Genomic DNA, 13,728 nt, shown 5'->3' on the forward strand with positions numbered 1-13,728 from the left:
ATGAATAAATTTTTATTAGGGTATCATATCAGAATTTTTTGTTTCATTCTGTGGAGTTTAGATTATGTATATTACATCATGCATAAAATTCCTTATTTCTCGCTAGATTCGCCAAATTTCAGGTCTACTTCAGAAGATCCTTGTGCTCAAGTAAAATGAATATTAGGATTGAATTAAGAATTAATTACTTGGCTTCAGAAAGTCAATGTGTAATCTTATCTTATCACGATACCCTGTCATCTATTTTTGTTTGTGAATTCATGTTTAGAAATGAAATAAAATCAAGTATCTATGAATGCTCTGTAATATATCTTAAAGTCCAGATATATTACTGAGACACATTGGAAATACTGGGTTTTGTTATTTATATATCTGTAAAAAAAGAAAATTGTTAGGGAATCAAAGATGCTCTCAGTTAGGTAGTCCAGAAATCATTGCTCATAACCTAGGTTTTATGCCTTCCCAGTGTCACTTTGTATCATATTCATAACTCCTTAGTGACAGGGATGACCATAGGGTTAACTTAAGTAAAGAAGACATATGACTTAAAGTGTTAGTAAGGGTGTGCATAAAAAAGAAACAAAGATACTTTATTTTGTTTCTGATATGAATTAACAGAATTCAGATAAAGAAATATCTAGATGTATTTTTCAACTTATTTTGAATGAATGAAGTCCCCCTTGGCAGCATGATATTTATAAATGCTTGTCACCTACTGCAACTGGGGATTGCATGTACAGACATGTCATGCCCACTGTGAGTTTAGTTTATTAATTACCTGTACACATAGATGGCTCCACAAGTACTTTGTGACCAATGAGTAGCTTACCAGTACTACCTATCTTACGTTTTTTTTTCTTTTTTTTTTCTTTTTTAAAAATAATTTTCCATTATCTTGCATTACTGTTTTTAATGTTAATAATATTATAATAATTGTAATGTCTATAATGATGATAACAGCATTGGTATGGTAGCATTGATCAGAAAAAAAAGTCTTCCCTGAAAATTAAGGAAAAGTGAAATCATGTGAGGTTAGGAGGTGTGACACCTTGGTGGCTATGCACTTTTGGAACCATCTAGTGCTGCGTTCGGAACTGCTTGTCTTGCTTGTCCAGACATCTTGTCCAGGACCAGCAGGACAAGTGGGCCATTTTCGGAACCTCCAAGACCCTTTCTGCCCAGAATGCAACCGGCTCGAATGTAAACATTCACTTTTTTATCATACCGGTGTCTTTATTTTACACGCTGCATAGGTTTTGTAACTCATTTGATGCATATTTAACTTACTTGCAACTGACAAACACAAAAATATCCTTTGATAACACCAATTAAGGGTCATAAAATTACCCACCAATATCTTGTGGTTACCTGCAACTGTCAATGTTTACATACAAAATCTATTGTGACATCATCTCGTCCTGCTTGCCCACCTTCGCAGGAGGGTGAGTTGGACAAGCTAGACTACTTGTCCGAGACGAGATAGTGGAGGTTCTGAACGGTCAAAACATCTCATCCAACTGGTCTGGTCGAGATAGACGAGCAGTTCCGAATGCAGCATAGGTGTTGAGGCATTTCACAAAACAATGCTACAGTGAACAGTCCTAGTGGCATTGGGTTTACTGCAGAGGATAAAGGTTCAGTAATATTTTATTATCAGTATACATGTAATGATAAAATTATTCAATACTGAACTTCTAGTTTTAAAGGTTAGAGCCAGCAGTTTTGTAAAGTGGTGGTGACTTTAACCCCTTCAATCTGGATGAGGTGATATCACATCATGAAAAAATCTGGCTTGAGGGGCGGGTGACGTAAACATGCCATCTTGAGAAAATAAATCTGGCTGTGGGCCGATGGAACTTGATATCTTGAGAGTTTCAGCTGAAGGTCAGGGAGATGACATTTTGGAATGGGCTTTTGTTTCATTTCCATTAATATTGCAGATAAAGCTTGTGGTGCAAATAGTACAATTCACACTGTTCGTCTCTACATAGATACATACATAGAAAGTGACTGAGAGTGCTTAAGGCGACAAAATATTTTGTGAAATGGCTTTGACTATGGTGGTGTGGATAATATGAGAGTGCAAACAGCACAGTTTGCACTCCCTCATAGCCTGCAGGTGACTAGCCAGTTGGATAAGTGAGTTTTGCATGTGTAAAAAATGGTTGGCGGAGTGCCTGTAATGACTGGATATCACAGGTTTTGCTATTTGGGAGAGGTACTTCACCACACAGCAAAAACTGCAGGAAACCAAACCTTAAAGTCTGCTAAAAATGTAGATTTACTCTACATAAGTATTTAGTATACAGATATATAAATATATATATTCTCTGAAGAATTGATACTTACATATGAATTAATATATACCTTTTTTAAAATCACAGGAAGAAGAATTAAAATCAGCAATCCTAGTGGTGTTAGCCAACAAGCAGGACATGGAAGGAGCGATGACAGTTGCTGAGGTTCATTCGGCCCTTGGTCTAGATGCTCTCAAGACACGAACCTTCCAGATATTCAAGACTTCTGCCATCAAGGGAGAAGGGCTAGATCAGTCAATGGATTGGTTAGCCAATGCACTAGCCAGTAGAAAATGAGGAGACTTGTGGTATAGCGAGAGTACAGGGAACAGTGTAGTGTGTGCGTGAGGTTGTCAACCCTAGCTAAACTGATGGATCTTGGATCTTTGACACCATGATGAACTCTTACAACTTTAAAAAAAATGAAGGTAAATATCCCAGTATTCTGAATGTTGCAGTTAATAATAACTTTTGATGTCATGGGTTCCAGGGAAAAGATTCAGTCTGATTAGTTTGGGACACTTGTGGTTTTCACTTTTTATGTGTGTGAAAGTGGATCTCTGCAAACATGATACGATGTGTACATGATTTTATATCTAAGGGAATATCTTTCTTATCAAAGGGATGTAAGACAACAGAAACTAGAAACAATGACGATCTTGTCAGTTTGAAAAATGACATCTACTCTCACTTATGATATATTGTAACAGGAATTGTCAAATTGCAGAAGTCAACTATATTTCAGAAATATTTGTATGTGATTTTGTCAGTTGTGTAGATTATGCTAACAGGCACACAAACCCATTCACCTCATACTGTGACAGTAGTAGCTCAATTGATTTTTTCCCTTGTACTGATGGAGGGAGCTAATGTGTTCTATAGAATGGTTTCACATCCTGAAAGTGAAGTGATTTAGTTCAGTTAAGTTAGACGAGAACATAGTTTGTTGAATTAGGTTAGATCATTAGTCTTTTGCCAAATCCTGATATCCTTCATATTTCTTCTCATGTGAGTTACAAAGTATACTTTTTAAGACCAATGTACAAGTCAGTACTCTTGTTACTCTATTTACAGGTGGAATTAGGTCATAGTACTCTTAAGTTAGACCCTTATAACAGTTACTGTTTCTTTCCACTACTTTATTCCATTGGTGTGAAGTGACTGGGAAATGTATTCACATCTTTTGGCTGCTGCTCTTGAAAAATGCATCTCATATTCCAAATAAAACAGCAAAGCATTTGTTGTATGTGAGAACAAACTACTTTCCCAATAATGTTTCCTTGATGGTGTGAGCTAGGTTTCTTTTTCTTTATTTTATTCTTTTCAGGAGTTATTTAAATTAATCACTTGGTTCATCTTTCAGAATGTAATTGTGGGAACAAAATAGAAAAAAGAAAGAATAAAAGGAAAGAAAAATAATTGAAATTCTGTGATTCTTTAATTTTTTTATTTGATATGGTAGTGAATCCAGACTAAGGTTAACGTTCATTATCAGTAAAATCTGAAATATACATTTGACTGTAGATTTTTTACATTTAACTCTTTTAGGTGGGTTCACTTATCTTCATGTTTTCTTAGTGTTCTCTGGTGCTTTTATGTCATATTTACTGGATTCCATATTACTACTAAAACAGTACAGAGTGATTAATTTATCATTGATCCTAAATGTGTAAAGTCCAGGAACAGTCCATACAATTAGCATGGGGTTAAGTTAATTTTGTTAAATATTCAATCCAACGGTTATGAACGTGTGTCCTGAGGTCTAATGCTTTTATGTAGTGAACAAGTTACAGTTGTAAACACTTGGAGAATTAGGTTTCTACTTTTATGTCATGTTGGAACAATTCAAACTCTTAAGGAAATGGCCACAGAAACTTTGTTGTGGACTCATTGGCTCGAATGTCCTTGTTTCTATCCTGCTCTCAATGAATTCTTTTTTAGTGTACATATAAAACTTGACATTCAAGAGCAACTATGTAATTTAATTAAGTTAAGCGTTTGTAATATGGAAAATTAAAAAAGGAAAATGTGAATATTTGTATCATAAGTTCATTCCTGTGAATATGTTCTATGGTTGGAATGATTACAGTTCTTTTAAAAAGTATGACAAAAGAAAACAGAAAGATTTAGTTTCAATATCTAACCATATATTGTGCTTAATCACATCATTTATGTATTAAGTTATTGTAATGCAATCTAAGCTAGATCCCCCCAATCCCTTGCCTGCTGTTGTCATAGGGGGGGGCATAGGACACGGGGACTAAGACCCATTGCAGGGGTCTCCCCTGCCTTGGGCTGCAGCCCTCGACTCAACTGATTTTGCATGGGTTTTTCTCCCTCCAGCTCTTTTCTTTCTGTCCCTTCTCCAATCCCTTCTACTATCTACTTCCTAAGGTGTAAGAGCTGTGCCGAAAGGATGAAAGGCTGATTTTGTGCCAGTCCTGAACAGCCTGAGGGAACCATGGGCACGGTATTCTACTGTTTAAGTTGTCTAGCCCTTAACCCTCAAGGGGACCCTGAGGGATGGACTGTTTATTTCGCCAGCATAGTCAAGACTTCCCATGGCCAGTAATGTAGATGTGATACCCGTATTAGGGGCAATGAGGCTTGTCCCTTCGTCAAATAGCCCCACCAATTCAAACTCTCCCCACTCCCCAACCCCAGGCTCTCCTTTGACCATGACTCTGAATACTACAACTAATACCCACTCCTCAATGCCTAATAGTGCACTCAATCTCCAGAAGACATTCCTACTCCGAAGTTCCTCAACTTCATCACCTCTACCCCCACAACCTTCATCAATCACCCCATCTTCCCTTATTACTATCTTACAGCTTCATTCTTCATCTCTTTGTAGTACTACCCCCCCTCAACAATACTCCATCTTCCATGCATTCCCATCCTTCTACCACCCCCAACTCTACAAATATCTTAAATACTCTATTTAGCCCAGCCAAATGGGATCGATTTTTCGTAATCCCCCTACGGCTCCCTACTCAGGCAACACTCTTCTCTTTCAACAATATCTCCAAAGCAAGTGGCCAGAGTCCCTTTCTGTACCTGACCCGATTGTTCCTGTCTCGTTACAGTTACATCTGGAAGTGAAGCTATAGCATTATCAGATGTAACTGATGTCTCTGGCAACCCCATTCATGCAGAACCTCATCCAAATCTTAATACTTGTAATAGAACTGGCTCTGTCTCCCCACCAAGTTGCCCTATGGATATCGATTGGTCAGATAGTGGAGAATACTTACACGGCTGCCTCAAAGACTGTAATGTGATATCAGTACAGTGTTACTCCATTCCTCCTAGAGGTCACTGAAAGAAACCCACCAATATTGCCAAAATTACTTTCCGTACACATGACCTTCCCTTTTGTATCTACATTGGTGGACAATCCCTCCCTGTTCGACCATACCAACTTCCTGTCAATGTCAAAACTGTTGGTGTTTTTGACATCCTGCCAAACACACCCATTACACAGACTGATGCCTCCTATGTGCCCAACAAAGCCATAAACGATCAAACAGCTTTGCACAAGCATGCACATTCTCATAAGAAAACTTTTGTCTGACAAAACTCTCCAACCAACTCCAATGCAGAATCTATATGATTGAGACACACAATTCCACAATTCATGTTCCCTCCACACTTTAAGTGACTGCCAATATCCATCCTCCTCTTACTCATATTCCCCCAACACCCCTTCCTCCTACTCCCACCACAGCCCATCCCCCTCAGCTCCAACTACTGCCGATATCCATCCTCCTGATACCCATCCTCCTACTCATATTCCACCTATACTACTTCCTCCTACTCCTTCCCACACCCCCAATCCCTTGCCCGTTGTTGTCGTGGGGGGGCTTAGGAGATGAAGACTGAGACCCAATACAGGGATCTCCCCTGCCTAGGGCCTCAGCCCTCGACTCAACTAATTTTGCATGGTCTTTTCCCTCTCCAGCTTTTGTTTCCGTCTCTTCTCCATCCACTTCTACTATCTACTTCCTAAGGTGTGAGAGCCGTGCTGAGAGGATGAAAGGCTGACCTAGTGCCAGTCCTGAACGGCCTGCGGGAACTATGGGCACGGTACTCCCGACTAATCTAGCCCTTACCTTCAGCATCGAAAGGAGGTGGACTGTTTAGGCCTATTTACATAATCCAGGTTCCCCATGACCAGTAATGAAAATGTAATCCCTTTATTAGAGGCTATGAGGCTAGCCCCTTTATCAAATAGCCCCTACCCAGGCTCTCCTTTGACCACGGCTCCAAACACTGAAACTACTACCCACTCCTCAATGTCTACTAGTGCATTACCCACCCAAGCAGAGAATCAATCTCCAGAAGACATTCTTACCCACCCAACTTCCTCAAATTCAACTACCCCTGCTACCTTCATCAAACAACCAATCCTCCCTTATTATTACCTTGCAACCTTATTCTCCATCATTCCGTAATACTCCCTCTTCCACACGTCCCCGACCATCCACCACCACCAACCCTACAGATATCTTAAATACTCTGTTTAGCCCAGCTAAATGTGACCGATTTTTCGTGATCCCTGCTACAGCTCGTTACTCAGGCAACACTCTTCTCTTTCAACAATGCCTCCAAAAACTAGTAGGCAGAGTCCCTTTCTATACCAGACGCGATCGCTCCCGTCTGGTAACAGTCAGATTAGAAACTGAATCTATAGCTCTATCAAATTTAACTGATCATTCTGGCAACCCCATTCCTGCATCACCTTTTCCAACCCTTAATACCTGTACCGGAACTGTCTCTCTCTCCCAAGCAAACTGCCCAGTCGATACCAAAGATTGGTCAGACTGTGGAGAAGACTTATTAGGATACCTCAAAGACCAAGATGTGAAATCAGTACATTGCTACACCATTCCTCCTAAAGGTCAACGAAAAAATCCGACCAATATTGCCAAAATTACTTTCCGTACACATGACCTTCCCTTGTGTATCTACATTGGTGGACAATCCCTCCCTGTTCGACCATACCAACCCCCTCCCCGTCAATGTCAAAACTATTGGTGCTTTGGACATCCTGCCAAACATTGCCGTTCCACAGACCGATGCCCCATATGTGCCCAACCTGGTCATAATCGATCAAGCTGCTCAGCACAAACACGAACATGTGCTAACTGCGGTGGCCCCCATTATGTATTTTATAGAGGCTGTCCCACTTAGAAGTTTGAATCTGAGGTAGCAACTCTCAGATACAAAAATGGTCTCACTTTACGTGTAGCCAGACAGGAAGCACGTCGACAAGGTTTCTCTCATACTCCATATTCTAGTAACATCATTCGCTCAGCCCCTCCCCCTCCACCCCAAAATGTCCCCATTTCCACTTCTACATTCTACATCCCTCAGACCAATTCCTTTGCCACTCTAAACCCAGACACCCCAATCTCAACCACAGCTCCTATCTCAACTACAGCCCCAACACCAACCCCTCTCCCTCCCCGCACTACCCGCAGTAGACAGACTAAACGTTCTAACCCTTCTTCCCCTACAGCACAATCACCTCCACCTACCTATACCTTCGTTCCTGAGACACCAGTCTCCTCCCCTCCCCCCCCTCATAAGAAAACCTTTATTCCACAAAACTCTCCAACCAATTCCATTGCAGAAACAATTACCTTCTCACAAAACACTCCAACAAACTCCACTGCAGAAACAATGGATGACATTCAAAGCTATATGCTTGAGAGACAAGATCCCATAACTCATGCTCCTTCCACACTTAAAGTGGTTGCCGATATTCATACCCCTCCTACTAATATTCCCCCTACACCCCTTCCTCCTACTCCCTCTCAACACAACCTAACCCCCTCAATCCCGTCCACCATTGATATCCATCCTCCTGATATGCATCCCCCTCTTACTCACTGCACCCCTACACCCCTTCCTCCTAATCCCTCCCAAGACAACACATCCCCTTTAACTCCAACTATCCATCCTTCCGATATTCATCCTCCTAACACTAATACTCCCCACACATCTACTCCCTCCCAACACAACCCACCCCCTTCAACCCCAACTATAGGCACATTCCCCCCCCCCCCCCATCCCCTCTATCCTTTGCACTCCCTCCCGGATACACACGAGAATCACTCATGGCACAACAATGCCCTTCTCCAGATTCCCTACCTCCTAATATCCCTCCTTTACACCCCCTAGCTCCTTCCCCTTCAAATTCCCCAACACGTACTTGCGTTATCATTCGTAAATCAACTAGGATATAGCTCTCCTACATTGGAATATTCGCGGTTTCCGCTCTCATAGATCAGACCTACGTCATATCCTTGCTTCTTATAATCCATCTATTGTCTGCCTCCAAGAGACTCTCCTCACACACCCTCCTATTCCAATTCCCAATTACCATTTTATCTCTTCCCCACACTCTCTTTATGTCTCGTCTATACTTATCCATCATAAAACACCTTATGTCATACCTCCCATACAAACTTCTGTCCCGTGCACAGCTATTCGCATCTTTCTTCGCCGCTGGATCACAGTGATTTCAGTCTACTTCTCCCCATCCCATCCCATTGACTTTACTGCCTTTGAGACTCTAATTTCCCAACTCCAACCACCTTTCCTCATAGTTGGTGATTTCAACTGCCGCCACACTCTGCGGGGTGACTCTACAACCAACTCCCGAGGCCGATCTCTAGAACGCTTCCTCTTCACAAATTATTCTTAATTCAGATCGCCCCACACACTTTGACATGCGCACACAATCCTTTTCATGCCTTGACCTTTCTCTGTGCTCTCCTACTTTACATCTAGATTTTCATTGGTCAGTTCTAGACCACTTCCCAATACTCCTTTCTCCTACTTCATATGTACCACTTCCTAATCCTCCACGCTGGTGCTTTGATCGAGCTGACTGGCATACTTTCACTTCACTCTCTACTATACCTATCCCTCCACCCCCCTTACCGTCCATTTCAGATATGCTACATTGTTTTACAACCACGATCCTAAGAGCTGCCTATACAGCCATTCCTCGAACTTCAAGACCCTATACCTCTAAATGTGTTCCATGGTGGAATTCTGATTGCACCAAAGCGCTTCGCTTAAAATGAGCAGCCTGGAACAGCTATCGCTACCAACGAAGCACCCTTCACCAGCTATCAGCCCTTATTTCCTTTAAAAGAGCATCTGCCCATCTTCGCCGTACAATTAAAAACAGCAAAACAAATAGCTGGCAAAATTATGTTTCCTCAATTACATCTTCTACATCTATTTCAGCTGTTTGGCGACGGATCCATAAATTATCAGGCAAACATCCCCCCCATCCTGCACCCGTCCTCCATATTCGAGATATTCTCATCTCTGAGCCTGTCGAAGTAGCTAATGAACTGGGCAACTATTTCAGCCAGGTCAGCAGTGGCTCTCACCTTTCCCCACAATTTTCTTCCATTAAAGCCATCAAGGAACACACCCCTATTACCTTCACCTTATCCTCTGATGAGTCCTATAATGCTCCTTTTTCTTCTGAACTCAACGCTGCATTACAGTCGTGCCGCAACACTCATGGAGGCCCTGATGGTATTCACTATCGTATGCTCCGACACCTCCCATCTCCCTCTCTATCCTTCCTTTTAACTATTTTCAACCACATAAGGACATCAGGAAATTTTCCTTCTCATTGGCGAGATGCTCTTATCCTACCTTTCTTAAAACCCAATAAATCAGGTACCCTACCCCAAGATTACCGCCCCATAGCTCTAACTAGCTGCTTGTGCAAACTACTAGAACGAATGGTTAACTTCCGTTTAATGTGGTACCTAGAATCTCAAAATCTCCTTTCCCCTTCTCCTTTCCGACGTGCCCGAAGTACAGCAGACCCACTTGTCCATTTCGAGACACATTACATCGACATTTGCACGCCATGAATCTGTATTAGCCATATTCTTTGATCTAGAAAAAACATATGACACCACATGGCGATACCATATCTTCCAACAATTGTTCTCCCTAGGTTTACGTGGAAACATGGGCGTTTTCATTAAATCCTTCCTTTCTAAACGTACTTTCCAGGTCAAGATTGCCTCTTCCACGTCATCATCCTTTCCTCAATTCGAAGGCGTCCCACAAGGAAGTGTGCTTAGTACCACTTTATTCCTTCTTGCTGTAAATGACATAGTCTCAGTCCTACCACCAGGAGCCAGAGCATCACTGTATGTTGATGACTTAACCATCTATGCATCTGACACATCCATACCAGATCTCTGTCAATTCCTTCAGTCTGCAATAACATCAGTAACTTCTTGGGCCACCAACCATGGCTTTCGCTTCTCTACCTCTAAATCTTTCCCCATCCTTTTCTCTCGTTCACGTACGGTCCCCAAACCCCCACTCTTCTTATATAATGCTCCACTCCAATACCGTTCTTCTGGCAAATTCCTAGGCGTTATATTTGATTCCAAATTGTCCTGGCGAGACCATATCTTGTGCATCAAAGAAAAAGCTCAACGTCGCCTCCGAATCTTACAAACTCTTTCACATATCTCCTGGGGCTCAGATCGCAAAACTCTCCTCCATCTTCATGTTACTTTGATTCTCTCCACTCTAGATTATGGATGCCATATCCACTCCTCTGCCTCAACCTCTCTTCTTGCTCACCTTGATACAATCCACCACAGCGGTCTCCGCTTAGCCCTAGGCGCCTTCTGCTCCTCTCCACTTGAGAGCCCATATACTGAATCAGGCATGCCGTCCCTCTCTTGACGTCGAGCCCTTCTCTCTCTCCGATGCTATGCTCGATTTCACCAATTTTCCCTTACCAAACTAACTATTCCACAATCCTTACTTCATACCTTTACCTCTTCTCCACGTTTACCAACTCCTCTCCCCGTACGCATGGATACCCTCCTCTCCCATTCTCCCTTCCCTCATCTCCGACTTCTCCCACTGTCTGTCCATTCCATTCCTCCATGGGATGTACCTAACCCCTGTATTTGCTCCTCAGTTTTCCCTGACCCACCAAAATCAGATATCCCCCCCTCTATCCTTCTCACTCATTTCCTTGACCATGTCTCCATTCATTCCTCCAGCATTCATGTTTACACTGACGGTTCCAAATCCATCTCAGGAGCTGGATTCGCAGTAACATTCTCAAATTGCACTTTCAAATACACCCTCCCTCCTGAATCTAGTGTCCTTACTACAGAACTATATGCACTCCTTTTTGCCTTAAGACGCATATTCTCATCCACCTCTTCCTCTTTTACCATTTTTACTGACTCCCGTAACTCTTTAACCCTCATAAAGTCTATGCACTCGATCAATCCCCTTGTCTGTAAGATCCAGAACTGGTTGTTCTATCTATCCACACGTCACAAATCTGTCAGATTTTGCTGGGTACCCAGCCATGTTGGAATCCCTGGCAATGAACAGGCAGATACTCTTGCACGATATGCCGCAATGTCCACATCACCTCAACAACGCTTCTCACATATTCCAGCTACAGATTACTACCCCCACTTTAAGACCTACTTGTATACCCGATGGCAATCTTTTTGGCCAAGACTCCACAACAATAAATTACATACCGTAAAACCACCAATCTCCTCTTGGTCAGCTCCATTTCACAAAAACAGACGTTGGGAGACGGCCCTCGCACGATTACGTATTGGCCACACTCGCCTAACACATGCCCATCTGATGTCACGCTCAGACCCGCCCCTATGTCCTCTATGTAACATCCCTCTTTCAGTCCCACACATTCTCTTATCCTGTCCACGCTTTAATACAGCACGTACCTCTGCTTTTCCACACCTATCCTCCCTTCACCGACCTCCCAACATATCAGACATCCTTACTGAATCCCACAGCTTCTGCCTCGACTACCTGTTCTCCTTCTTCAGACGCATAAATATCCTTCACTTGATCTAACTCCCTTACCTAAACCACCATAATCTTTTCCCTCATCTTCAACCTTTCAACACAATTCTAGATAGTTGACACATAACAACTATCACCTGACATCCCCCTTTACTATACCTTCCTATAGTGCTATATGATCTTAGATGTCTAGCACATTTATCTTAACCATTAACCATTACTCCCTCCCAGCACAACCCATCCCCCTCAGCTCCAACTACATGTATATTATCCCTCCCTCCATCCCCTCTATCCCTTCCACTCCCTCCTGGATACACACGTGAATCCCTTACGTAATTACCTTACCTAGACCCACCATAGCCCATTCACACGTCAACTCCTTTACCCATCTTAAGCCTTTCAATATTACTCTAGATAGTTGATGCATAGCAACTATCATCCTTCACCCCCCTTTAATATACTTTCCTATAGTGCTATATGATCGTCGATGTCTTGCACATTAATTTTGCTTTTTAACCATTAACTATTAAACATCTAAGCTAGACATATATTCTACAGAACATTGATGATGAAACTTTATATTTATATTATATTTATGCGTAAAATGTGCAAAATAAAGTAATATGTTTTCATAAGAAAAATATGTGTAACATATGAAGTTAATGTAAAAAAAAAAAAAAATATTTACATTGAAATTTGAAATGTGTACACAATTGAGTGCAGGTAAATATCGTTATTCCTTCAGGTGTATAGTTCAAAATATTTATGTAAATAGAATTCTCTCAAGTAAATCTAACTGATGGCTAAATTATTTGCTCTTCAGAGAAGACCAGTTGTGATCAATCTCTTAATATTTAAACAAAATTTAAGGTGCAAAAACATTTTATAATATATAATAGTTCATGACAAGTGAATCCCATATCACTTGTATTCACAACTTATTCCTTGCTACTTTTGTTGATGATTTCAACCTTATGGTTTATAGAAAAAAATGATTATATACAGTAATGTGCGTAATGTGATGTTAAAGTCACCAGAATGCCTAGATGATTTTGTGTTTGCATTAAATCTACATTTTCTGATATCTTGTTTTTACATAGATCACATGCAGATGGTTCTATTTTTTTCTTCTATTTTTATGAACATTTTGCCATCTACTGAAATGAAGGGCAATTTGATTATGACATTTCACAGTGTTACTTCCATATTTTTATGAATTACTAAACACAATGCTGTCCAATTACAAGTGGTACATTGCTAGTACATACTTGCATGCTATTAGACTTGCTGAGCTTTATGAGCAGGAAAATTGTATATTTTTTAAACTGCTAAAGCAATGTCTCTAGCAGCCAACATTTGGTATTCCTCAGTTCACTTTCATTCTGGTGGTTTGCTGTGTGTGTCTTGCAAAGGGTTTAACTTAACATGAAGATGCTTTGTTTGTCTTTCAGCAGCACCAATCAGTCACAGAAAGATGTGAAAGAAGACACGTGCACACGTCCATTCTTCCATCCATCTGTCCATCCATTCATCCATCTTTCCTTCCTAACTTCCTTCCATTCATCCA

General features: G+C 41.3%; 2 protein-coding genes across 3 annotated transcripts in view; both read left to right on the forward strand.

Moving 5' to 3' along the window:
* LOC113810264 (ADP ribosylation factor-like 1) overlaps positions 1 to 4,330 on the forward strand; it is a 24,736-nt gene extending 20,406 nt beyond the window's left edge. For both annotated transcript variants that reach the window (XM_027361977.2, XM_027361985.2), the window contains exon 4: positions 2,385 to 4,330. In XM_027361977.2, coding sequence (XP_027217778.1) covers positions 2,385 to 2,594 — 210 coding nt within the window. In that variant the 3' untranslated portion in view covers positions 2,595 to 4,330. The remainder of the gene's footprint in view (positions 1 to 2,384) is intronic.
* A 9,060-nt stretch (positions 4,331 to 13,390) lies between these two features.
* The window catches only part of LOC113819897 (mucin-22-like), a 3,208-nt gene continuing 2,870 nt past the window's right edge, over positions 13,391 to 13,728 (forward strand). The window contains exon 1 of the mRNA XM_070137467.1: positions 13,391 to 13,472. Coding sequence (XP_069993568.1) covers positions 13,391 to 13,472 — 82 coding nt within the window. The remainder of the gene's footprint in view (positions 13,473 to 13,728) is intronic.

Source organism: Penaeus vannamei, chromosome 23 (assembly GCF_042767895.1).
Source record: "Penaeus vannamei isolate JL-2024 chromosome 23, ASM4276789v1, whole genome shotgun sequence".
Taxonomy (NCBI): domain Eukaryota; kingdom Metazoa; phylum Arthropoda; class Malacostraca; order Decapoda; family Penaeidae; genus Penaeus; species Penaeus vannamei.